Source organism: Jaculus jaculus, chromosome 2 (assembly GCF_020740685.1).
Source record: "Jaculus jaculus isolate mJacJac1 chromosome 2, mJacJac1.mat.Y.cur, whole genome shotgun sequence".
Classification (NCBI taxonomy): domain Eukaryota; kingdom Metazoa; phylum Chordata; class Mammalia; order Rodentia; family Dipodidae; genus Jaculus; species Jaculus jaculus.
In genome coordinates, this window is record NC_059103.1 from 77,535,024 (window position 1) to 77,560,577 (window position 25,554).

General features: G+C 35.5%; 1 protein-coding gene and 1 pseudogene across 9 annotated transcripts in view; both read left to right on the forward strand.

The window, feature by feature from the left end:
- Ccser1 (coiled-coil serine rich protein 1) overlaps window positions 1-25,554 on the forward strand; it is a 1,182,362-nt gene that overhangs the window by 214,555 nt on the left and 942,253 nt on the right. For all 9 annotated transcript variants that reach the window (XM_045143121.1, XM_045143122.1, XM_045143123.1 and 6 more), the window contains exon 5: window positions 24,371-24,491. In XM_045143121.1, the coding sequence (XP_044999056.1) occupies window positions 24,371-24,491 (121 nt within the window). The remainder of the gene's footprint in view (window positions 1-24,370; window positions 24,492-25,554) is intronic.
- Window positions 3,134-3,565, forward strand: LOC105944558 (annotated as a pseudogene).

The following is a 25,554-nucleotide window of genomic DNA, read 5'->3' on the forward strand; positions in this document are numbered from 1 at the left end:
CTCCTAGTGGTGGAGAGCAGAGGATGCAAGTCTTTTATTCAGGGAGGCATGATCCTCCAGGAGAAACTACATTTCTGGAGGTATATCATCTCTTAAATTTTAGATCCTGGGATGATTTTTCTTGGAATAAGGAGCTAGTGCAATTAACTCCATTGTTGTTCTCCTGTTGATATATTATGTGGGTGTGATGTTTATCTCTTAAGGAGAGGCATAATGAAACAACAAGGTTACTATAATCTACTTTAACATTAGGCCAATAAAAATATCCTTTTGGTTTATAATTAAGTTTGAATCATTATAAAAGGTTAGAAGACATTTAATGATTGCAAATTAGCTGTTTCATTTGTGCTGATTTGTGGATATCATTAGTGGGCAGGATTTTGTTAACTTTTTTCACCATGGCTGCCTCAGGTAATGGTGCTTAATTTTTTTTTTTTTAACTCAGTTTAGAAATTTGTTTCTGAAAAGATTGTAAGAACTAGTAAAGTGTTTCTAGTTCATCTTTTAAAAAAGGCATAGGTTTTTATTTTCAGTCAGTACAAATACATTAAGATGTTTAGAAAATATTAACTAGTGAAGTAGAAGGAAACTACTGTTTTTTTTTTTGTCTTAACTTTAATTACAACTGTGTTTTTCAGCTTAAAACAATTATAGTGATTCAGCATTGTTTGAGTCAAACTATATTGCAATAGCCATGATGTGGTAGATTATTAGAAAATACATTTTTTACTTACATGTAAAATATATTGGACTCAAAACAGAACCCAGATTATATCTAACAAAGTTAAGAGCAATTTTTTAAACAAGGTTCTTCTTGCCTTGTATATTAGTAGAACTCATTACATTATTGAAGAAGTCATAACATAAGTGTTTTATTGATCATGAGGTAATAAATGTCTTTTTAAATTAAAACTTACTGCAAAATTCTAAGTAAAATTGAGATACTTTTAAACTTATTGGTTAAAATGGGAGAAAACTATGTATAGCTCAAGTTAGAAAATGCATTTATACTTACTGTGGTGATTTGATTCAGGTGTCTCCCATAAACTTATGTGTTCTGAATGCTAGGTTCCCAGCTGATGGAGATTTGGGAATTAACACCTCCAGGAGGCAGTGTATTTTTGGGGGAGGGCTTATGGATGTTATAACCAGCTCTCCATTGCTAGTGTTTTACACATTCTCCTGTTGCTATTGTCCACCTTATATGGGCCAGGGGATGATGTCTATCCTCTGTTCATGCCATCATTTTTCCCTGCTGTTATGGAGCTTCCCCTCAAGAGAAGGAGAGAGAGAGAAAGAGAGAGGGAGAGAGAGACTGATATGTTTGAGAGAAAGAAAGGCAAAAAAGAAAGTATGAATGGGTGTGGCAGGGCCTATAGCCACTGAAATAATCTCCAGAGGCATTCACCACCTTGCGCTTCTATGTCCTAGGGAACTGAACCTGGGTTCTTTGGCTTTGTAGGCAAGTGACTTCACTGCTAATCCATCTTTCCTCTCCTAAAATACATTTTCAGTACTACTAGTGTTTCATACCCAAATGCAGAGCTTCATTAGAACTTACAGCTTGGAGGGAATAAGAAATTTTCCATATTTGGTTTTCCTAGAAACTTATATAAGTAATTAAAATCAGATCAATTTCTAAGAATTAAATTTCATGATTCTCAGACTCAGACAGAATTTAATGGACAATTATATACTAGTAAATGTCTTAGAAAGATTATACATGTACATGCAATATTAAGTATTATTTTCCCTCCTTGTACATGGATTCTATGTATATAGATTTGGCACTCACAGATAGAAAATATTTGGAAAAATAAATGTTCCTCTACTGAATACATGCACATACTTTTCATATTATGTAACAAGTCTAATAAACAGTAGTTTCTATAGGGTTAATGTTAGAGTTAGTGTCTTGTGTATAAGTAATCTAGAGATTTATTGTATATAGTAGAAAATACATGTGCTATATCAAAATATTAACATTTAAGTTTTTTTCTTTTTTGAGTTTTTTTATTGACATCTTCTATAATTACAGACAATAAAGCATGGTAATTTCCCTCCCACCCACCACATTGCCCTTCATAACTCAACTTTCCATTAGATCCCCTCCCCCTCTCAGTCTCTTTTATTTTGATGTCATCATCTTTTCCTCCTATTATGATGGTCCTATGTAGATAGTGTCAGGCATTGCGAGGTCATAGATATCCAGGTCATTTTGTGTCTGGGAGAGTGTATTTTCAGGAGTCCTACCCTTCCTTTGGCTCTTATATTCTTTCTTCCAAATTTAAATATAATATTGTCTTGGGAATCAATCATCCATGATGACAAGAAACAGCTATGCATTTGTAATAAACATAGAATATCTAGTAATTTGTTAACCTTAAAATTAAGGAAATATAAAGTGAAAGACTCAGAATTTGAGAACTAAAAATAAATTAGTTCCCATTTTTGTTTTGTGAAATTAAAAAATGTAATCTATATGGAACACACACACTTATGCAGCTATCTGTATTGAACACACACATTTATGCAGCTATATACATGTCTGTGTATACATGTGTAATCTAAATAGTGAATTACACAAGTATTTTTGTGGACATATATTTCATCTCTTAAGGGATCCTTGTCATCCATCAGTATGGATTTAAATTTTATGTGTGATGAGATATGAATAGAGAGTAGAAAAGGAAAATTAAATTTTTGTTTTTTAACCAGGTGTATACCTTTAGAAAATTAAATCCGGAGTCCATTTTGCTTCTTTTTTGAAAAGAAATAATGCCAAACATTCTGTTTCAGTGAAGTTTTGAAGCAGTCTCCCAGAAATTGCTTTCACTGAAAGACACATATCAGCAGCATGAGGCTGGTGGTCTTCACGTTTACAAATGTAATATAATACCTGTAATGTACTAACATGAATACAGTCTCAGAACTGCTATAGGCATTTAGAATACAGTATTACTAGAAATAAACTATTCAATTAGTAAGAATGAAATGGTCCTTGGAATTTGAAAAAAAAATGGTCCTTGGAAATTAAATAGCTATGATTTGGTTTCTAGGAGTGTTTATTCTTCTGAGGTGATTATGTTATTCAGCAGCACCTGATCCAAGATGGCAGCCAGCTGGAAGCTTAATGAAGGAGCTTGAAGAGATTCACAAATGTGGAATGAAAAACTTGAATAACATCCAGGTTGATGAAGCTAATTTATTGACTTGGCAAGGGCTTGTTGTACCTGACAACCCCCCCCCCCCCATATCATAAGGGGGCCTTCAGAATTGAAATCAACTTTCCAGCAGAGTATCCATTCAAGCCACCAAAAAATCACATTTAAAGCAAAGATCTATCATCTAATTATTGATGAAAAGGGGCAGGTCTGGTAATTACTGCTGAGAACTGAAAGCCAGTGACCAAGACTGACCAAGAAATCCAGTCCTTTATAGCAATGGTGAATGAACCCCAGCCTGAGTACCCTGTCCGTATTGACCTAGATGAAGAATATTCTAAGGACTTTAAAAATGTATGTAAAATGCTGAAGAGTTTACAAAGAAATATGGAGAAAAGTGATTCATGGACTATAATTTGCTGTGAGTGATTTCAGCAAGTGTGAACAGAGATCCCTGCAGAGCATTCAGACATCTGCTAAGCAGGACTCTGGAAAATTAACACGTGCCATTATTTGGTGTTAGCTTGTGGCAGTTGCTACAGTTTTCTTTCTACAGTTTTCTTAATCAGAAGTGGTCTAAGTAACTTATAGAGAAAGGATTAACAATCTCAGATATTCTAAAAACAAATACACTGCATAATGCACAACCTATAATCCCCATGGGATAACCAAATAACCCATGGGGATAAACTTAACCAGCATCCCCAAGGAGGGAGGGTCCCTTTGTGGGGGCATGAATGAGAGTAAGGATAGTGCTAACATGTGCTGTTTACATATTGAATTTGTCTATAAGTAATAAATTTAAAAGAATTAAAAATAAGGACTTTATCAACACTGAGACTTGTTTTAAAGTGCTGGATTCACCACTTAATAATAATATGAACATTTATATCTCCAAACTTTTCATGATATAAAAATAATAATACACTACTGTAAACAATTTTATGAGATGAGATGGAAAGCTTAACACAGTGCTAAACACAAAACATTTACTTGTTAAGTCTTACTTCTAAACATTCACTGCTATCTATGTTTACCAAGATAGACACTTTACATTTTAACAAATCAAGCTTGTTTATTGCACAATTTCAAAAGCTTAAAATTTATGGATAATAGAAAAAAAGCAGTAATGCTCTTCAAGGAAAACATAAAACTGAAGATGTTTTTGGAATTCCCTGCATGGTCAGTGTGAGGGTGAGCCTGGTGGTCTGGAGTGAGTAGGCAGGACCCATTTCTTCCCCCCTCCCTCAGCCTGAGGCTGAATTCCCTGCTAATGAAAGTCACAAAACTGAGAGATCTCCACCAAGGATTCCTAGTCCTACTATGGAAACCTCCAGTGAAATCATAGAAAAAGCAACAGAAATTCATTCCTAAAATGAAAATACAACAACCAATGTGACCCTGATTTAAGAAAATCACAATCTTGAAGCAAACTGTTAAAGAACCAAAAACCGTTATCTGTGAAACAGGATCATATCCTATAGCATTCAGCATTCTACAGTAGGCTTAACTTGATGGAAGAAAATGTTAGAACTCTCCAAACATATATGAATAAATTGAAGGTAATTCAAAAGATGGAAGATCTCGACAACCGGTTGTAAAGCTTAATGAAGGCTTGATCAAATGCAAGAATGAACTACAAGAAGCATCAAGAAAATCAGAATTTGAGTTGAAATCATACTTCCAAAAAGAGATGGGCACTATAAAAACATCACAACAGGAAACAAAAGTCCAATAGAATTTATGAAAACCTATCTAGAACCACTCACCAACAGAGTTACTCATGAGAATGACAGAACCTCTGACTTGTAAGATAGGACAGAAGAAATTGATCAGGAGGCTAAAAACTTCGCTAAGTTCAAAAAATCAAGTGAACTTAATACGAGGGAAAGGTGGGACATTGTGAAATGACCAAATATCTGGATCATGGGTTTATCAGAAGGAGAGGAAATCCAGACTGGAGGCATAGAAAATATACTCAACAATATTATTGAACAAAGAATTCTGAATCTTGCAAAAAGAGATGTCCATCCAGATACAAGAATCTCACAGAATACCAAACAGGCAGGACCAAAGAAGAAACTCTCTAAGGCACATCATACTTAAAACCCTTAACAATGGAAACAACAATAGAGTGTTGAAAGCAGCAATAGAGAAATAATTCACAACATACAAAGGGAATCCCATTAGAATAATACCAGATTTCTCAGTGGAAACCCTGAAAGTCAGAAGAGCCTCAAATGGAACACTTCAAAGTCTGAAAAACTATGCCTTCCAACCCAAGTTACTTTACCCAGCAAAAGTATCCCTGATAATACATGGTGAAAGAAAAACTTTCCATGAAAAAAGTTAACGCGAGCACATCACAATCATATGTACATGTGCCCCAAACATGGGTGCACTATAGTTTATAAAACAAAATCTTGCTGGGTGTGGTGGCACACACCTTTAATCCGGCAGAGGTAGGAGGATTGCCATGAGTTCAAGACTGCCCTGAGACTCCATAGTGAATTCCAGGTTGGCCTGGGCTAGAGTGAGACCCTACCTTAAAACAACAAAATCTACTTGACAATAAAACAGAAACACCAACATCATAGTTGAAGACTTCAATACTCCACTACCATAAATAGACAGATCATCCAAGCAGAAAATCAACAGGGAAATAATAGAGCTCAACAACATCATAGATCAACTAGGCCTAAAGTATTTCTATGGAACTTTGCACTTCCACCTCTACAGAATAAACATAAACATTCTTGTTAGCATCCCATGGAACCTTCTTCAAAATTGATCAAATATTAGGTCATAAAGCCTTCATAAAGTCAGGAAAATTGAAGTAGCTCCCTGCACCATGTCATGATTTACAGCTAGAAATTAACAAGAGACACATCAAGAGGCATCCAACTCCTGGAGACTAAACAACACACTTAAACAATGAATGGGTCATGGAAAAAAACAGAAAAGAAATTGTAAAATTCCTAGATTTGAATGGTAATGAAAACCCTACCTACCAAAACTTAGGGGACACAGTAAAGGCAGTCATAAGGGGAAAACTCATAGCCCTAAATGCCTTCATTACAAAGACAGACAGAACACAAATCAATAACCTGTCCACCTAAAGGTGCTGGAAAAACAAGAAGTTTCCAACCCAAAGTTCTCCAGATGGAAAGAAATAATATTATAGCAGAAATTAATGAATTGGAAACTAAGAAAACAATTTAAAAAATTAATGAAATGTAGAGCTAATTTTTTAAAGAAATTAAGTAAGATGGGCAAACCCCTGGCCAAAGTAATCAAGCATTAAAAAAGAGAAGTCTAAAATCAACAAAATTAGAAATGAAAAAGGTGAGAACACTACAGACATCAATGAAATTGCAAGAATTATCAGGGCATACTTCATAATCTTCTACTCCACAAAATTAAGTAATCTGGAAGAAATGGATGAACTCCTAGACCCATACCACCTTCCCAAACTAAACTCAGAGCAGATTATTCTCCTAATCAAACCCTATAACATCCATGGGGATTGAAAAGGTAATCAAAAATTTAGATATATCAATATTAAAAAAGAAAAACAATACTAAAACAAAAAAAGCAAGTAACCACCTAACAAGGTGGATGGAGGTAAAACAAATGTGAGGCACTCAGATTCCTGATATTCTTGAGTAGTTACTTAATGGTGACATGTTTACATTCTATTCCTGTTTTATTTAAATATGGTTATATGGTACCCATTTTAGTAAGTTTTAAAGTATTGCTTCTAAAATATTTATTCTGATTCATTGACATATATAGATGTAGTAGTTTTTTTTTAACAATTTAAAGTTTGACACACTACTCTAACAACAACAAAAACAAACAAAAAAACAGTAAAATTGCAGTTTGATTCAACTACCCTTTTCTTCAGTTCATTGAGTATTGAGTATTGCAGTGTTTTTAGATTGTTGTAACAAGCAACTTTTTATCCTATTTAAATATTTTCTATATTCTAAGTTGTAGAATATCAGATAACAATCTTGGGTTAAACTTTGCTTAAATATTTAGGATTAGAGGCTAGAGAGAGGGCTTAGGAGTTAAGGCACTTGCCTGTAAAGGCAAAGGACCTAGGTTCAACTACCCAGGACCCATGTAAGCCAGATACACAGGGGATGCATGCATCTGGAGTTCGTTTGCAGTGGCTGGAAGCCCTAGTGTGCCCATTCGCTCGCTTGCTCTCTCTTTCTCTCTCTTTCTCTCTCTCTACCTGCCTATTTCTGTACCTCTCAAATAAATAAAAATAATATATATATATTATTATAATATAATATAATATATAATATAATATAATATAATATATAATATATAATATTATATTATATATATATACTATATATTATATTATATATATATATATATATACAGGATTTGACAAAAAAATATATCTCCAAAATGAATAACAGCTATTATATCATCCTATGCTTAGAAAATTCATAAAGTATTATTTAGTGTCAGAGAGCAGACACTTATTTTACTTGCTCTAGCAAAATTGCTTCAAGGATAGCTATAGGGCTCTTGCTAAATTTGGAATGAGAAGCTTAAATGGAAACAGCAGCATGTTTATCAGACTCTGTTCTCTTTGTTAGGTAAATTCTCTCTCTCTCTCTCTATATATATATATATATCTATCTATATATATATACACACACACACACATATAGATATAGGCATAGGTATAAATGAAATGGACTATATAGAATACATATACACACCTACATGTATATATACTCAATATTATCTGTTATTGTATAGACACATGTAGTATATATAGCATATATAATCTCTATATATAGTCTATCTATCTATTTCATTTATATGTGTGTATTATATATTCTATATAATCCATTTCATTTATGCCTATGCCTATATCTATATGTGTGTGTGTGTGTGTGTATATAATATATATTTCATATATATTTATGAGACATATATATATATATATATTTATATATTATAAATCCCATGCACATATATCAAAGATCATGTGAAAATATCTTGGCGACACTTGTGTCACGATTTTTTTTTTTTAGCAGCAGATTTAGTGAAAACCCGTCCACATTCATAGTGATGCATACGTTGTATTTGTTTTTAATTACAAATGTATATTACAAGGCTATTATGTTTAGCTAATGAATAATTTTTCCTATAATTGAGTTCCTTAAGCAGTAAAATAGGTAACCATAGACAGAAAAGTCATACCTGCTCCTATGTTTCTCTATCATATTAAAGTGGGAATTTTATTCAGACTTTTTATAATGGAACAGATATAAAAAGAAAATTTGAAGATAATACAATAAAAATGAGACCGAATAGGTTAAAACAATCCATTTCAAGGATCACATTTTATAATGAATCTGATAATTATGCAGCATTGGCACAAGAAGCAAAGTTACTTTTGTATATAACAATAAAAGTGCCAGACTTTGAGTATGAAAGAAATTTATCATCATGTAACTACTTTCATGTTTCTTGCTGCTTATTCTTCTCTAACCTAACCAATTTTTATTTTATGATATTAATAATTTCAATGTAAGTTTTATACTTTGTTAATATTTTCAAGGTTATACTACTAAAAATTATTGTTATAAATATTTTTATGATTTCACTTGATTTACAATTAAGATCTTTGCTCCCTGTTGTCAGTTTTTCCTTTAATCCATATATATTTTACTGTGCTTTAGTTTTTGTGATCGGTGAAAAATGTGTTTTACCCTAATAATGAAACAGGTAAATATAGACTGCTCCTGAGTAGACATGTTGACATGCCTGAATATAAGACACTTACATTTTCTTTCTCTGCTCACTGCACTGTCACTTGCAATGCTGGAATGCACTGCTACTTTCATTGTGATTTTGTTATCAAGATCTTGTTCTTGTATGGGTGCATCATCTTATACTATCTGTAGAAACGATAAAGCTGGTCGTGTTGTTTCTTAGTTTACCAGTTTATCACAGTCCCTATCAACTTCAGTATCATCTACTATGAATATTTTAGAATCTCTTATAGCATTGGCAAAGACCCATATCTCTAGCTTACTCACTTCAACTTTTTATCTTGTCTAGTCCCCGACAACATTGAATCATTTATTATAACATTTTCTCATATCTCATTTCTTTATGCACACTGTGCTTTTCTAGCTCCTTTTCTTTATTTCGGTATTTTACTTCATTTCTCTTCAATTGTCCATTCATTTAACAAATAAGACTAGGGCCTCATCAGTGCCTGGCATTTATGCTATGTATGTATGTATGTATGTATGTATGTATGCATGCATGCATGTATGTATGTATGTATATATGCAGCTGCAGTCTTGTTGTTCATTACTTTGTCTGACTTCCATGGTTGCACTTTCTGCATTTTTCTCTCCACCACTCCATTTATAGTACGGAAAATGCTTTCTTTGTGTATATCTTTGATCAGTGCATTATCACTCAGGCTGTATATGGTGCAACTTGTCACATGATACAGTCAAACAGATATGTAGCCTGGTATTACACAATGTGTGGTCAGTATGTAACTGGAGTAATGGAACTGCACATGATGTCTACTGCATCTGGCTTTAGTGAGTGGAGATAGGAAATGAATATTTAAATTGCATATCATGAAAGAGCCTGTGATCAGAGAAGACAGCAGCTAGCAGCTTCCAGGGAAGTTGTGTTCTATCTTACCTACAACCACTGGGGAAACAAATATTATTCTGGAGCTCCATTTTGCCTCTGTTGTTAGGTGGTCAGTCACATTTCTGAGATGTTTATATCTGGGAGTCATTCCTTGTATTCATCCCCCAATTTCTGCATGTCTGAGCTTGGATTCTTCTTGAAATGCTGAATCTGGATAGTTTCTGCTGGTGTCAGCCTTGCCCTCCTCTAGGCAAATCTGTGCTGGAGTGTTAATACAGAACAAGGAAGCTATTGAGCATGTACATGATAAATTATAATAACATGTGAATATTCCCTTTTACAATAGAAACTGCAAGTGTCCCCATAGGACAAAGTGTCCTTATCTATAAATCTTCTCTATCAGTTATGCAATGCTTTGTTTTTTAACTTGCTCACTTTTTTTTTGAGCCAAGCCCAGCAAGACTTGATTTTTAATTATTCAAGAGAGTAAGAGCATGTGTGCACATGAGAGAGAGAGACACAGAGACACACAGAGAGAGACAGAGAGTTGGCATTCTAGGGCCTCCAGCCACTGCAATTGAACTTCAGATGTGTGTGCCCCTTTGTGTGCATGTGTGACCTTGTGCACTTGGTTCACTTTGTGTGTCTGACTTATGTGGGAACTAGAGAGTTGTACATGAGTCCTTAGGCTTCAAAGGCAAGCGCCTTAACCACGAAGCCATCTCTTCAGCCCGTGCTTGCTCACTTTTATTTCCAGCTTTATTCAATATTGAAATTATTTTGTCAAGACTTCTTGTGGATGCACAGAATGAAAGATGCCAATTCAAGAAAAATACCCCTATATACCTCCAAAATTAGTATTTAATGCATAAGTTCACTATTGTCTGCTGGTTTGGTTTTTTTATTTTTAGTTTTTTGGTTTTTTGAGGTAGGGTCTCACTCTAGCTCAGGCTGACCAGGCATTCACTATAGAGTCTCAGGGTGGCCTTGAACTCATGGCATCCTCCTACCTCTGCCTCCCAAGTGCTGGGATTAAAGGCGTGCGCCACCATGCCTGGCCATTGCTGTTTTTATCAAGCAGAAAAATAACAATGGTATAAAATATAAAGAGGACCTTTTTGTATTGTTTTGTATTTCAGATAGGCTCTCTTGTAATCCAGCATGTTCTTGAATTCTTTATATATGCGAGAATGAACTTAAATTCCTGATTCTATTGATTCTGCATTCAAAGTGCTAGATTTGCATGCTGGTATACCATGCTTAGACTTTTTTTTTAATTGGAAATTATTTCTTGTGACTATATAGTTTACAAGACCAGAATTTGTAGTAGTGGTGAATATCAGGGAGGGTAGCATTTCCACACAGGTTGACTTTCTATTTTCTTTAGCAATCCTCAATTCTGCTCTAAATAATTTTCAATTGATAATTTATATTTATCTAGATTATTCCCACATTCTACCGAGGTTAAAATTAGTACATGTTTCATTCTAATCATTAATAGTATCTCATAGAAGCACCCAAATTGTCAGTACACCATTCAAAAACAGCAAAACATGCTAGAAATCCTATGCACCTACATTTAAAGATCCTATAGTTTCCTGATATACAAGGTACTAAACATTCATCAATTCATTTATTTATTACAACAATCTATGTTGAAGATATTTCTCTTGTTGTGTTGAAGAGAAAACAAATGCAGAAAAAGATAATTTTGATTCAAAAGTCTATTACATTAGAAAATAAGTCAATTGTTCCTTGGACACCTTCAGCAGACTAATTTTTCCCTAGAAATTTAAATTAAAATGTACCAAATATAAAGCCCAAAATATGACAAATATTTAAGAGGACATTTTTCTGATATGTTCAGGAAATTGAAAATATTTGTACCAAATTGAAGATATGATATGAATTTTGTTGAATTGGCATTAATCATATCACAAGAAGCTCCTCCCATGGTGTCATAGCAGGTATGTGTTCTTCTATAGCTCTTTTTTTGGGGGTGTGCATACCAAATAATGTTTTAAAACATAAATTGGATTTATACTGTTCACCTGAGCATGATGGAACCAAAATAGTCTGAATGTTATTACATATAACTCAAACAGGAACCAGGATGAAGTATGAACTGAAATATAGACAATGAAGTTTGAGTAAAATGATAACTGAAAATTTGTAAAAACAATCATGGTAATGATTAGTAGTCACAAGATGGATAGGAACTTATCCTATAAGGAAGAGACTATTTGTTCAGTTGGGGAATCAGTTAATGAGCTTGGCATGGTGGCACATACCTGTGATCCCAGCAACTAGGAAGTAGATTCAGAATTATTAGTATTTCAAGCCCATCCTTTACATACATGGGATCAAATCCAGCCTGGGTCAATGTGGCCCTGTATCAACACCACCACCACCACCAACACCAACAACAAAAATCATTTGATGAATTTGACATGTGATAGGCAATTGATCCAGAAAAGAAAATCATATGGTTTAGTCATTTCTACCCACAGTTGACCTCAAATACATAGAGCCATTGTGGGTATGGTAACATTAATTATAAATAAGTTTGTGGGTAACATTTTTCTAAATCAAATGTCTTCCTATGCCATAGACAAATCCTCTGGAAAACAAACAAGAAGATAAACAATTAGAGTTAGTAAGAACTTTGAGAGTCAAGATGGGACACTAGGGAAGGACCAAGAACTAATTTCCCTTAGCCCTGGGCTTGTTATCAATTTTACTAAGTGAGTATCAAAGCTGCATCATTTTCAGAATGTTATGAACTTTGGGGACAAAAATCTATTTCCCACCTTCAAGTGCCAACCAAGGATGAAATAACAGCTTTCAATTACTATTGCTTGTAAGTATGTGACCAATTGAATGAAGTTGTGAGAGGGCCACAACTTGTGATATGTGTTTGATGTAAAAGATAGTCACATGTATACCATGAGTTTACCTCAGAACATTAGGTCATCTATAAGTTGCACTGTCATTTAAACATCTGCAACCTGTTGCTTAGTGAAAAGTTTCACTATAACTGGTTGATTTTTAACTTGATAAACAGTGAAACACTTGAGTTTCGTCCATTAAAGTACTTCAAATGTACCTCTTTCCAGTTTCCCAACTGTCTGTACCTACAGAACCCAATCACTGGTAAAATGAGTCATATGAATTTCTTATGATATTTTGATAAAAATTGCTTAATATTTGTATAATTTTGTTATTATAATAAATTTAGATATGCAGATAACATTGAACAGAAACAACTGGAAAGGATAAACTATGATTTGCCTTCTATTTTCTCAGAACACGTGAGTTGTTTCAATGAGGAGCAACATGAGTGTGTGCTAATAGCACTGAGACTCGATTCAAAGTGATTGAATTCCAGTTTTTTTTTTCTGATGTAATAGATGCTGGAAATACTAATAGTACTGATGCTATAATTTTTTTCTCAACGATAAAAAATATTTTGGTGAGCATAAATGCAAATAAATATGCATATAAAACCGTGTCTGCCATGTAATGCTTTTTTTAAAAAAAATTAAGAATATACTTAGTATGGATCCATCATGTGTTGGTACCATCTTTTCCCTTCTCCATGCCCCCATTCTGCAGGGGCCTCTCCTCAGTGGGGTTTCTAGAGTATTTCTAGAGTTTGTTGTTTATGCCTTGTGGAAGCAGCAACCAGTTATTAGGGGGTAGCAATGTCTCTACATGTGACCTCCCAACATGTGCTCTTACAATCTTTCTGTCCCCTCTTCCACAAAATTCCCTGAGCCTTTGTGGCTGTGTTTTAAGTATACTTCAGTAATGGCCTCTTTGGAACCTCTGGTCTTCTGCTATGGTAAATGTTAAGTATCCTCAGTATCTGTCTCCTTCACCCTGGTGCTGATCCTCAGGCTTACCATTTTGCAGCACTTTTGCTCTTCTCCCCAATTCCTCTGTGGTTTTTGCCTGGGCCTTGATTTACATGTGATGGGTACTTTATCTCCTCAGGTCTCATAACCTACTGAAAAAGAAAAAAAATAAAATAAAATCAGATTCTCTAACAGAGAGTGAAGTCAGCATGGGTTAGATTGGATAAGCAGTACTGATTTAGGGATATAGTTTGATGGTTGTAGCCTCTCTTTTAGCCAAAGAGTAGTGGGACCTTGACATTAGAGAGTATAATCTTTGTCTCCATAGGTTTCAGATTTGGTTGGAGTTGGAGATAAGGGTTCTTTTCCACTGAGCAGATCTCTTAGCCAATCAAAATCCATTGCTTACCCAACAAGGCTGTGTGCAACCATTGTGCTTGTGTGTATTTCTTGTCAGGGTGGTTGCTTCTGAATAACTTAGACCCCTGCTTGCTCACGCCATTCGTGGTTACTTTCTCCCAGTAGTGATTTTCAGCACTAGATGGGTTTCCTGGAGACTGGTTCTCTTGTAGATTCCAGCCAGCTATGGCTGTGTTCTGTATTGGAAGTATATAGTGTTTTCAGCAATAGGGTCTTACCTTTTACCTCAGGTTGGAAATCAAGTACTTTGACAGAAGCCTGTCTTGTTTTGGTGACCTCAGAGTTCTCTCCGCTCAACAGCTCAATGTGAGTAGCACCTGGTACTGCAAGTTACAATTTACAGCCATTTCTTTTTTTAAGGTGAGGCTTAATCCCACCCTCTCAAGGGTCCTTCTTTTCAGGTACTCCCCTTGCACTCATGTTGAAGGTTATATCTTTTAGTCTAACTTCAAGGAGAAAGGTTTCTGTGGCACAAGTACATTTTAGGTTTAGTTTTGTGTTTATTTCCCCCCTCCCCTTCCTCTCTCACCACAAACCCTTCCATCCCTATTGTCTGGGACTTGAATTTCCTATCAGATATTTCAGCAACTCAAACTGATCCAGGTTAGGAACTACATGTAATTGAGACTATGCAGCATACCAGTTTATGGTACTATAAGTTATAGGTCAGAGCCAACAATGATTTAAGGTTAGGTGTATCCCACCCTCTCCATGGCCCTCCTTTTTGGGCACTCCCCCTATACTCCTGTTGAGAGTTATGTATTTAATCTACCTCTAAGAGAAAGGTTACTTAAAGTACCAGTTCATTTTTTACCAGGCTGAAAGTGGCCTATCCAGTATGCCAGTAACTCAAGGTGATCCAGGTTGAAACTGCAGATGAGTGAAAACATGGTGTTTGTCTGTCTGTAATTGTGTGTGTTCACTGAGTATGATCTGTGTTAAGTCTGTCCATTTTTCTACACATTTCATTGTATCATTTTTTTTTTTCTTATGGCCAAGTAGGATTCCTTTGTGTATTTGTGACACAACTTTATTATCTATTTGTCCAATGATTGACACCTGGGTAGATTCTAGTTCTTACCTATTATGAACTCAGCAGCTATAACCATGGTTGAGAAAATATCTCTGTATTGAAGCATGAAGCATTTAGAGTAGTAAAGTAATAACTTGATCTGTTGTTAGTCTATATTCATCTTTTCCAGGAATCTTCATATTGATTTCTATAGTGGTTGTACAAGTTTGCATTTCCACCAATAGTGAATGAAGGTTCCTCTTTTTCCCACGTCCTCACCAACATTTGTTGTTGCTTGATGTTTTTTTAAGACTTCCATCCTTATTGGATGTTGTTACTTTAATTTGCATTTCCCTGGTGGTTAGGGATATTGAACATTTTCTCAAATGTGTCTTAGCCATTTGTATTTCTTCCTCTGAGAACTCCCTATTCTCTACCCCATTTTTGGAATGTCTTGTTTGATCTTTTGTTGTTTAGTTTTTTAAGGTTTGTTTTTTTTTTTGTTTGGTAGATTCTAAATGTTAGGCTTCTGTCAGTAATATAGCTATTGAAAATTTTCTCCTATTCTGTGGGTAATCTATTGACTCTGCTTATGGTAAGTTTGTCTGAGACAATGCTTTTTAGTTTTGTGATATCCCATTGGTTGAGAGATTATTTAATTTTCAGGGCTATTAGGCTATTGTTGAGGAAGTCCTTCCCAACTTCTATATTGCAGAGACTTCCTGCTAGGTTTTGTTCCAGTAGTTGGAGAGTTTAGGTCTTATACTGAGGTCTTGAATCCACTTGGATTTGATTTCTGAGTATGGTAAGATTAGTGAGTCTATTTTCATTTTTCTACATGTGGTTATCCAGTTTGTCCAACCCCATTTGTTGAAGATGTTGTTTTTTTTTCTCCAGTCTATGTTATTGGATTCTTTTTCAAAAGTCAAACAGCTGTACTCACTTGGCCTAAGACAGGGTTCTTCAGTTCTGTTCCATTGGTCTATATTTCTGTTTTTATGCCAGCCCCATGCTGTATTTGTTACTATAGCTTTGTAATATACCTTTAAATTGGTTATGGTCATACCTCCAAAGGTCTTTCTTCTGCTGAGGATTTGTTTGGATATCTAAGGCCTGCTGTCATTCCTTATTAATTTTGAGATTATTTTTCAGCCCTGAGAAAAATGATGCTGGAATTTTTATTGGAATTTCATTAAATCTTTATATTATTTTGGTAATGCAAGATGCAAAAATATGTACATTATAACATGAGAAACACAAAAATCATGACAATGTAAATCCACCAAAAACTATTAATGTATCAGAAATGACCTCTAGTAAGATTTATTTAGAGGAAATTTCCTGAGAAATATTTTAAAAGAATGATTATAAATATGGTCAAAGAAGTCAAAGAAGAAATGAAAAAAAGACATAGGAATCCAATTTAATAAAATAAATAGGTTGATACAAGACATAAATAAGAAAGAAAAATAATAAACAAAAACACCAGAATTACCAACAATAAAGAACCCAGTCAATGAAATTAAAAAACAAAACAAAAAAAAAGCTCTGTCGAAAATCTAACCAGTAGAATGGATGAATGAGAGGACAGAATATCTAAACTAGAAGACCAGGTGGCAGATCTAATACAATCCAACATAGAGAAAGACAAGTTAATAGGAAGTTATGAATAGGGATTTCAAGAAAATCAGGAAACTATGAAAAGATCAAACATAATAATTCAGGGTATAGTAGAAGGGGAAGAATTTTACTCCAAAGTCATAGTAGGTGTTTATAACAAAATCATAGAAGAAAACTTCCCCCCAAATAGGGAAAGAGATGCCAATGCAGATACAGGAAGCCTGTAGAACACCAAACAGACAAAACCTGGAAAGAACCTCTCCTCACCATATTATAACTAAACTACCAAAGATACAAACCAAAGAAAATATATTTAAAGCAGTTAGACAGAAAAATCAATTTACAAGGGCAATCCATGAGGATCAAAGCAGGTTACTGAACACAAACTTTAAAAGCCAGAAGGGCTTGGAACAATGTATTCCAAGTTCTGAAAGATAACAACTGTCACCCAAGTTTATTTTATCCTGCAAAGCTATCCATTCCAATAGAGAGATAAGGACATTGCACAACAAAAGCAGGATAAAGGAATATTTGAAGAGTAAACCAGCCTACACAAAATAGTTGAAAGGATCCTCCATGCTGAAGAGAAAGAAAAACACACATATAAGGAACCTGGAATAAACAAACCATACTCAAATAGTAGTTACTACAAGAAAGCAAAGGTAAAACCACAAGAACTACAAAACAGGACAAATGAAAAAAATAAATACATACCTTTCAATAATAACTCCTAATATTCACGGCCACAATGCCCCAACCAAAAGACATAGGTTTGCAGACTGGGTTAAAAAAGAGGATCCTTCAATTCATTGCCTCCAAGAGACTCACCTTTCTACAAAGGATGGACACTGTCTGGGTGAAAGGTTGGAAAATGGTGTTTCAAGCAAATGGGCCTAGAAAACAAGCAAGTGATGCTATTCTAAGAATTCATGGTGTTGTTGTCTGGACTGAGTAGGCTGGACCCATATCTGGGCTTCTCCCACCTCCTTCTGGGTATGAGTTCGTTGCTCAGTCAGTGTGTGGGCAGGTAGGAGTGAGTCGGCTGGGCCAATTTCTGTGCTTCTCCCATCTCCTCAGTCTAGGTGGCCTGTGCTGGTGTATGTCATGGAGGGCTCAGCACAGAGTAGGCCAGGTCCCTGTTCCCTTACTCTTTTCAGTCCCTTGGTCCTTGCTCTGGGAGGCTTTGTCCCTGTATGAGCTGTGGAATCAGGCCTTTTGCTCTGGTATCTTGACTGGACACTAATTACCAACATCCTTGTTCACCTGAGTCAGAGGGTAACCAGGCCAAAGGACACAAACTTGCCTCTTCATCCATAAAATAAAGTCTTCCTAAAATGGGTAGACAACAACACAAAAAAAAGCCTACAAAAGTTAGAAAACTGAAACTGGAAGACTTCAACAACCACCTGATTAAGCTTAATGAAAGCTTGATCAAATGCAAAAAAGAACTACAAGAAGCATTAAGAAAATCAGAATTAAAATTGAAATCATACCTCAAAAAAGAGATGGTCATTATACAAAACAATATAACAGATAACAAAAATCACATAGAATTTATGAAAACCTCTCTATAACTACTCACCAACAGAGTTATTCTTGTGGAAGACAGAACCTCTGACCTTGATAATAAAACATAAGAAATTGGTCAGGTGGCCAAAAACTTTGCTAAGTTCAAAAAATCAAGTGAACAGAGTACGAGGGAACTATGGGACACTGTATAATGACCAAACATCCAGATCATGGGTATACATGGAGAGGAAATCCAGACTAAATGCATAAAAAGCATTCTTAGCAAAATTATTGAAGAAAAATGCTGAATCTTGCAATAGAGAGGTCTATCCACATACAAGAATCCCACAGAACACCAAACAGGCAGGATGAAAGAAGAAAATTTCCAAGGCACCTTATAGTCAAAACTCTTAACAATGAAAACAAAGAATATTAAAAGCAGTAAGGGAGAAGCAATTCAAAACATACAAAGGCAATTACATTAGAATAACATTATATTTCTCAGTGGAAACCTATCCTTCCAACCCAAGCCACTTTACCAAGCAAAAGTATCCCTCATAATAGATGGTGAAAGAAAAACTTTCCATGAAAAAGTCAATTCTGTAATTATATGAACACAAAGCCAAACCTGTAGACAGTACTTGAGGGAATACCCCACACAGAACAATCAAATAGCCAATCTCAGGAGGCAACAAGAAGAAGATCACAGTAAAACCCCCACCCCCCAAAATCAAGCTTAAAACAATACATAACAAAAGTAAGCATCCAACCCCATGAAACACCTCATCCTGGCAAGGCTTAATTCATACCTCACAGTAATAACCTTAAATATTAATGGTCTTAATTCACCAATCAAAAGACATAAGCTATCAGGATGGGTCAAAAAACTGGACCTTGAGCTGGAGAGATGGCTTAGCAGTTAAGTGCTTGCTTGTGAAGCCTAAGGATCCCGGTTCGAGGCTCGATTCCCCAGGACCCCGTTAGCCAGATGCACAAGGGGGTGCACGCATCTGGAGTTTGTTTGCAGTGGCTAAAAGCCCTGGTGTGATGACTCTGCTCTCTCTTGATCTCTCTCTGCCTCTTTCTCTCTCTGTCTGTTGCTCTCAAATAAATAAATAAAAATTAAAAATTAAAAAAAAAATAAAAGAAACCTGGACCTTTCTATCTGATGTCTTCAAGAAATCCACTTCACCATTAAAGATAGGCACTTCCTCAGGGTGAAAGGTTGGAAAATGATATTTCAAGCATATGGCAATTAAAAGATGTGGGTATAACTATCTTAATATCTGCTAAAATAGACTTCAAACCAAAAGTAATCAAACACGACAAAGGTGGCCACTTCTTACTCATCAAGGGAAAGATCCCACATGTGCACATCACAATTGTAAATATACATATGCCCCAAACACATGGGAACCACAGTTTATAAAACAAAATGTACTTGACAATAAAACAGAAATAAACACTAACACCATTCTTGCAGTCAGGTTTGCATTGCTGGTAGAAATCACCCAACCAAGAGCAGCTTGTGTGGAAAAAAAGAGGTTTATTTTTGGTTAAAGTCTCAAGGGGGAAACTCCATGATGTAAGGGGGAAACAATGACATGAGCGGAGGGTGGACATCACCTCCTGGTCCACATAAGGTGAACAACAGAACAGGAGAGTGTGCCAAACATTGGCAAGAGGAAACTGGCTATAATGCCATAAGTCTGTCCCCAACAATATACTTGCACTAGGAGATGTTAATTTCCATCAGCTGGGAACCTAGCATTCAAAACATCTACATTTATGGGGACACCTGAATGAAACCACCACAACCATCATAGCAGACTTCAATATGCCAGTATCTACATAGACAGGTTATTGAAGAAGAAAATCAACAGGGAAATAATAGAGCTCAACAACGTCATAGGTCAACTAGACCTAATGGATATCTACAGAACATTCCACCCCAACTGTGAAAAATACACATTCTTCTCAGCAGCCCATTGAACCTTCACCAAAATTGACCATGTAATAGACCATAAAGCATGCCTTCATAAAATCAGGAAAATTGAAGTAACTTCGTACATCATGTCAGATCATAATGCTTTAAATCTAGAAATTAACAACAGCAGACACATCAAGAACTCTATCAACTCCTAGAGACAAAAAAAAAAAAAAAAAAAAAAAAAAAGCACTGTCAAACAATGAATGGGCCATGGAAGAAATCCAAAAAGAAATTGTAAACTTCCTAGAATTAAACAATAATTAAAACACCACCTATCAAAACTAACAAGACTCAGTGAAGGCATCATAAGGGGAAAATTCATAGCCTTAAATGCCTTCATTACAAAGACAGATCACAAATATATAACCTGAATGTCCACCTAAAGGTGCTCGAAAAACAAGAAGTTTCCCACCTAAACAGCTAAAGATGGAAAGAAATAATCAAGATTGGAGCAGAAATTACTGAACTGGAAAATAGGGATGCAATTTTAAAAAATCAATGAAATGAAGAGCTGTTTCTTCAAAAATATAAATCAGATTGATGAACCCCTGGCCAAAGTGATCAAGCAGCAAAAAGAAAAGTCTTAAATTAACAAAATCAGAAATGAAAAAGGAGTGGTCACTATAGACATCAATGAAATTGTATGAATTCTCAGGGCATACTTCCAAAACTTCTTCTCCACAAAATTAAGTAATCTTGAAGAAATGGATGAATCCCTAGACATGTATCACCTACCCAAACTAAACTCAGAGCATTTTAATCTCCTAAACAAACATATCAGATCCATGGAGATTGGAAACCTTCCCATAAAGAAAAGCCTAGGACCTGATTGCTTCCCAGCTGAATTCTATGACACCTTCATAGAAGAACTGAAACCAATTTGTCTCACTTTTCCACATAATCAGAGATCAGGGAATCCTCCCTGGCTCTTTTATGAAGCTAGCATCACCCTAATACCAAAATCATATAGAAATGCAACAAGGAAAAAAAATATAGGCCTATATCCCTGATGAACTTAGATGCAAAGATCCTGAACAAAATCCTTGCAAACTGAATTCAAGAACATATCAAAAGCATTATCCACCTTGATCAAGTAGGCTTCATCTCAGTGATGCAGGGATGGTTTAGCATATGGAAATCAGTCAGCATAATACATCACATAAATAACTTGAACTGTAAGAACCACATGATCATCTCAATTGATGCAGATAAGGTCTTTGACAAAATACAACACTTCATGATCAAAGCACTGGAAAGAATAGGCATGGAGTGTTTATATCTTAACACAATAAAGGCTATATATAATGTTCCTAAAGCCCAAATAGTTCTTTTTTTAAAATTTTTATTTATTTATTTGAGAGCAACAGACACAGAGAGAAAGACAGATAGAGGGGAGAGAGAGAATGGGCGCGCCAGGGCTTCCAGCCTCTGCAAACAAACTCCAGACGCGTGCGCCCCCTTGTGCATCTGGCTAACGTGGGACCTGGGGAACCGAGCCTCGAACCGGGGTCCTTAGGCTTCACAGGCAAGCGCTTAACCGCTAAGCCATCTCTCCAGCCCCCAAATAGTTCTTAATGGGGAAAAACTCAAGGAGTTCTCACTGATATTGTTAAGAAGACAAGTGTGCCCACTCTCACTGCTCTTCAACACAATGCTAGAAGTACCAGCCCAAGCATTAATACAGGAGAAAGAAACAAAAGAGATTCAAATTGGAAAGGAAGAAGTCAAGTTATCACTGTTTGCAGATGACATGCTCCTATATTTGTGACCTGTAAGTCTCCCTCCCAAAACTTGTAAAGGTGATAAATTTCTTCAGCAAAGTGGCAGGATACAGAAATCAGTAGCTTTTCTATATGCACAGAGAAAGAAATCAGTGAGACTGTCCCATTTTCAATAGCAACAACAAAAAAATTAAATACCTTGGAATAACACTAAAAATGATCTGAGAGAACTATATAATGAAAACATAAAAACACTTAAGAAAGAAATAGAAGAGGAACTCCCATCTTCCTGGATAAGTAGAATTAATATTGTGACGACGGCAATTCTCTCAAAAGCAATATACAGATTTATCACAACACCAGTAAAAATACCGGCATCAGGGCTGGAGAGATGGCTTAGCGGTTAAGCGCTTGCCTTTGAAGCCTCAGGACCCTGGTTCAAGGCTCGGTTCCCCAGGTCCCATGTTAGCCAGATTCACAAGGGGGCGCACGTGTCTGGAGTTTGTTTGCAGTGGCTGGAAGCCCTGGCACGCCCATTCTCTCTCTCTCCCTCTATCTGTCTTTCTCTCTATGTCTGTTGCTCTCAAATAAATAAATAAAATATGAACAACAAAAAAATACCGGCATCATTCTTCACTGAGATTGGAAAAATGATCTCAGAATTCATATGGAATGGCAGAAGGCCTTCAATATCCAAACATATCCCCAGAAAACGAAACACCTCATGTGGTATCACCATACCTCTTGGAAAACTATATTACAATGCCATAGTGACAAAAAACAGCATGGTGGTGGAATAAAAACAGAAACAGACCAATGGAACTGAAATGAAGACCCAGATTTTAGGGCTAACAACCAAAGCTGTTTGATCTTTGACAAAGTTTCCAACAATGTAGACTGGAGAAAAGACAGTATCTTCAATAAATGGTGTTGGGCAAATTGGATGACCATCTGTCAAAAAAATGTTATTAGAACTACTCATTTGGCTATACATATAAATCATGTCCAAATGGATTAAAAACCTCAATATAAGACCTGAAACTTTTCAACTACGGGAAGAAAAAATAGGAACTACTCTTCATTATATAGGACTGGGAAAATACTTCTTGAACAAAACCCCAGAAGCCCACAAAATTGAAGAAGCACACAACCAATGGGATTTCATGAAGCTAAAAAGCTTTTGTACAGAGAAACATAGCATAAGTAGCACCAATAGATTACCCACTAAATGGGAGAAAATATTTGCCAGCTGTACTGTAGACAGAAGCCTAATATCTAGAATCTACAAAGAAATAATAATAATAAAAAAAACTAAACAGTAAAAAAATCAAAGAACCCACTCCATAAGTGGGGCAGAGAAACAAATAGGGAGTTCTTAGAGGAAGAATTACAAAAGGCACACACACACCTAAGAAAATGCTCAACATCCCTAACCATTAAAGAAATGCAAATTAAAACAACTATGAGATTCCACCTTTCCCCAGTAAGGATAGCAAACATTTAAAAAATCAAATGAAAACAAATGTTGGTGAGGCTGTGAGAAACAGGAACCCTCATTCATTATTGGTGGGAATATAAGCTGGTACAACCACTGTGGAAATCAATTTGGAGGCTCCTGAAAATGATGAATATAGAGATCCCAACAGACCTTGTTATTCACTTACTGGGCATTTACCCTAAAAGCTCCACATCTTAATTCAGATATATTTGCTCAATCATGTTTATAGCTGCTCAATTCATCATAGGTAAATACTTGAATCAACCCAGGTGCCTGTCATTGGATGAATGGTTAACCAAGACGTGGTATATCTACAGGATGGACGTCTACTCACCAGTGAGAAAAAAATGACACATTGAAATTTGTAAAAAAATGGTTGAACTTTCCCACTGTTTGGCTAATATACAAGAACAATCGGCTATGGAGAAGGATCTGTGGTTAAACATGCTTGCTTGTAAGTGTGACTACCTGAATTCTATTTTCCTTAGCATCCACACAAAGCCTGAAAGAAAGCAGTGCATTTGTTTATAATTTCAATACATCTATGGAAATGTGAGGCAAGCCAGTGGAATCCAGAAGTCATAAGCAATGGTGGCAAAAGAGATGTTATACTACAGAAGACTGTGTGATAGGAGGAGGAGAAACACCCTGAGGTTGATCTCAGCCCTCCATATGCCCTCACCATGTACATATAAACAATCATGTACATACATGCATATATATGTAAATAAATAATAAGAAAAAAATTGTCCAAGGTATTAGAACTAGTAGGTAGAAGTGAAAAATGAAAATTGTGTATAATTTAATGATAATTAATATCCTAGTTGAATTATCTCCTTTATTTTAATAAAAAATTGAAAAGGAAAGTAATAATGGACAATCAATGGGTTTGATATTTACGAGTGATTTTTTTAAAATATAGTTTGCCGAGAGGATTCACACAACTCTGTGGTTTCCTGTGCTGCTGTAGTTCTTGCTCCAGTGGAATCAGCATTAGAAATGAAGAAAAGAGAAGATCCAAAATTTCCTGAGCCTTCCAAACAGTAAGTTGTCATTTAACTTGTTTAGCTTTGCAATATCCTCTTGGAAAAATTATCAGAATGTTATGCATAGACATGATGATGTGTATATGGATGAGACAAATTAATTTTGCATATTTTTTGAAATTGATTCATATTATTTCAACAAATAACTGCCTGCTTGAGCAGTATGGCACTGAAGTTACTGTAGAGGAGTATAAAGTTGGGTGACCATGATGGGCAGCACTGAACTGTGGACACGCTGCCCCCAAGATATTTAGTCATTGCTGTAACTTTGATAGTCTGAAACAGAATCCGTTAGTAAAACTTTCTAGCCTAAAGGTGGTTTAGAATTTTAAAAGTAATACAAGTACTATTTTAAAATGCTTTCCTTAGATTATCATCTGTGTTTCTAAAGCATCGCTGGTACAGAGCGTGGAGGAGCTGCAGCTGCCACCTGTGCTGTATTTCTTGATCGTTCTATTGGTTGCCATGTGTGTCTTTTTTCTCTGAAAGGTTTACAATCTATAAACTTATGGTATATGTGTTTATTTCTCAGCACATGTATATGTTCAATAGAATATTTAAAAAGACAAAAAAATATATAGTGTACATATTTTTGTCTTTTCAACAGTGTAAACTCATATAAGTTGATATTTCATTTTACATAAATGAAAGTCTTTATTGTTATAATGACCAAACAGTAACAGATATACATGAACATACAATATTAAAGTACAATTACTTGCAGCAAAGCATTAAATAAATGAGCGGAAAAACTCACTGATGGGTTCCCAAGGGAAATAGCACCATGTTTGCTTTAGGGAGAATGGCCACTGTGTGCTCGACTGATGGCTAGTCACAGCCACAAGGGAAAAGAAACCTTGACTCACCTACCACTCTCTCACTTGCTGACATTGTTTTATGTTTGTTTACATGTTAGTCATATTTTTGCTGGATAATAGACTCCTAAAGCAGAATTTTGAAACTCATCTTTGACATTCGAGGTGAAATAAATTATCTAATCCTTCAGCATTATATTCAATAATATTGAATTAAATGGAGCAATACATATATTTGATTTCAT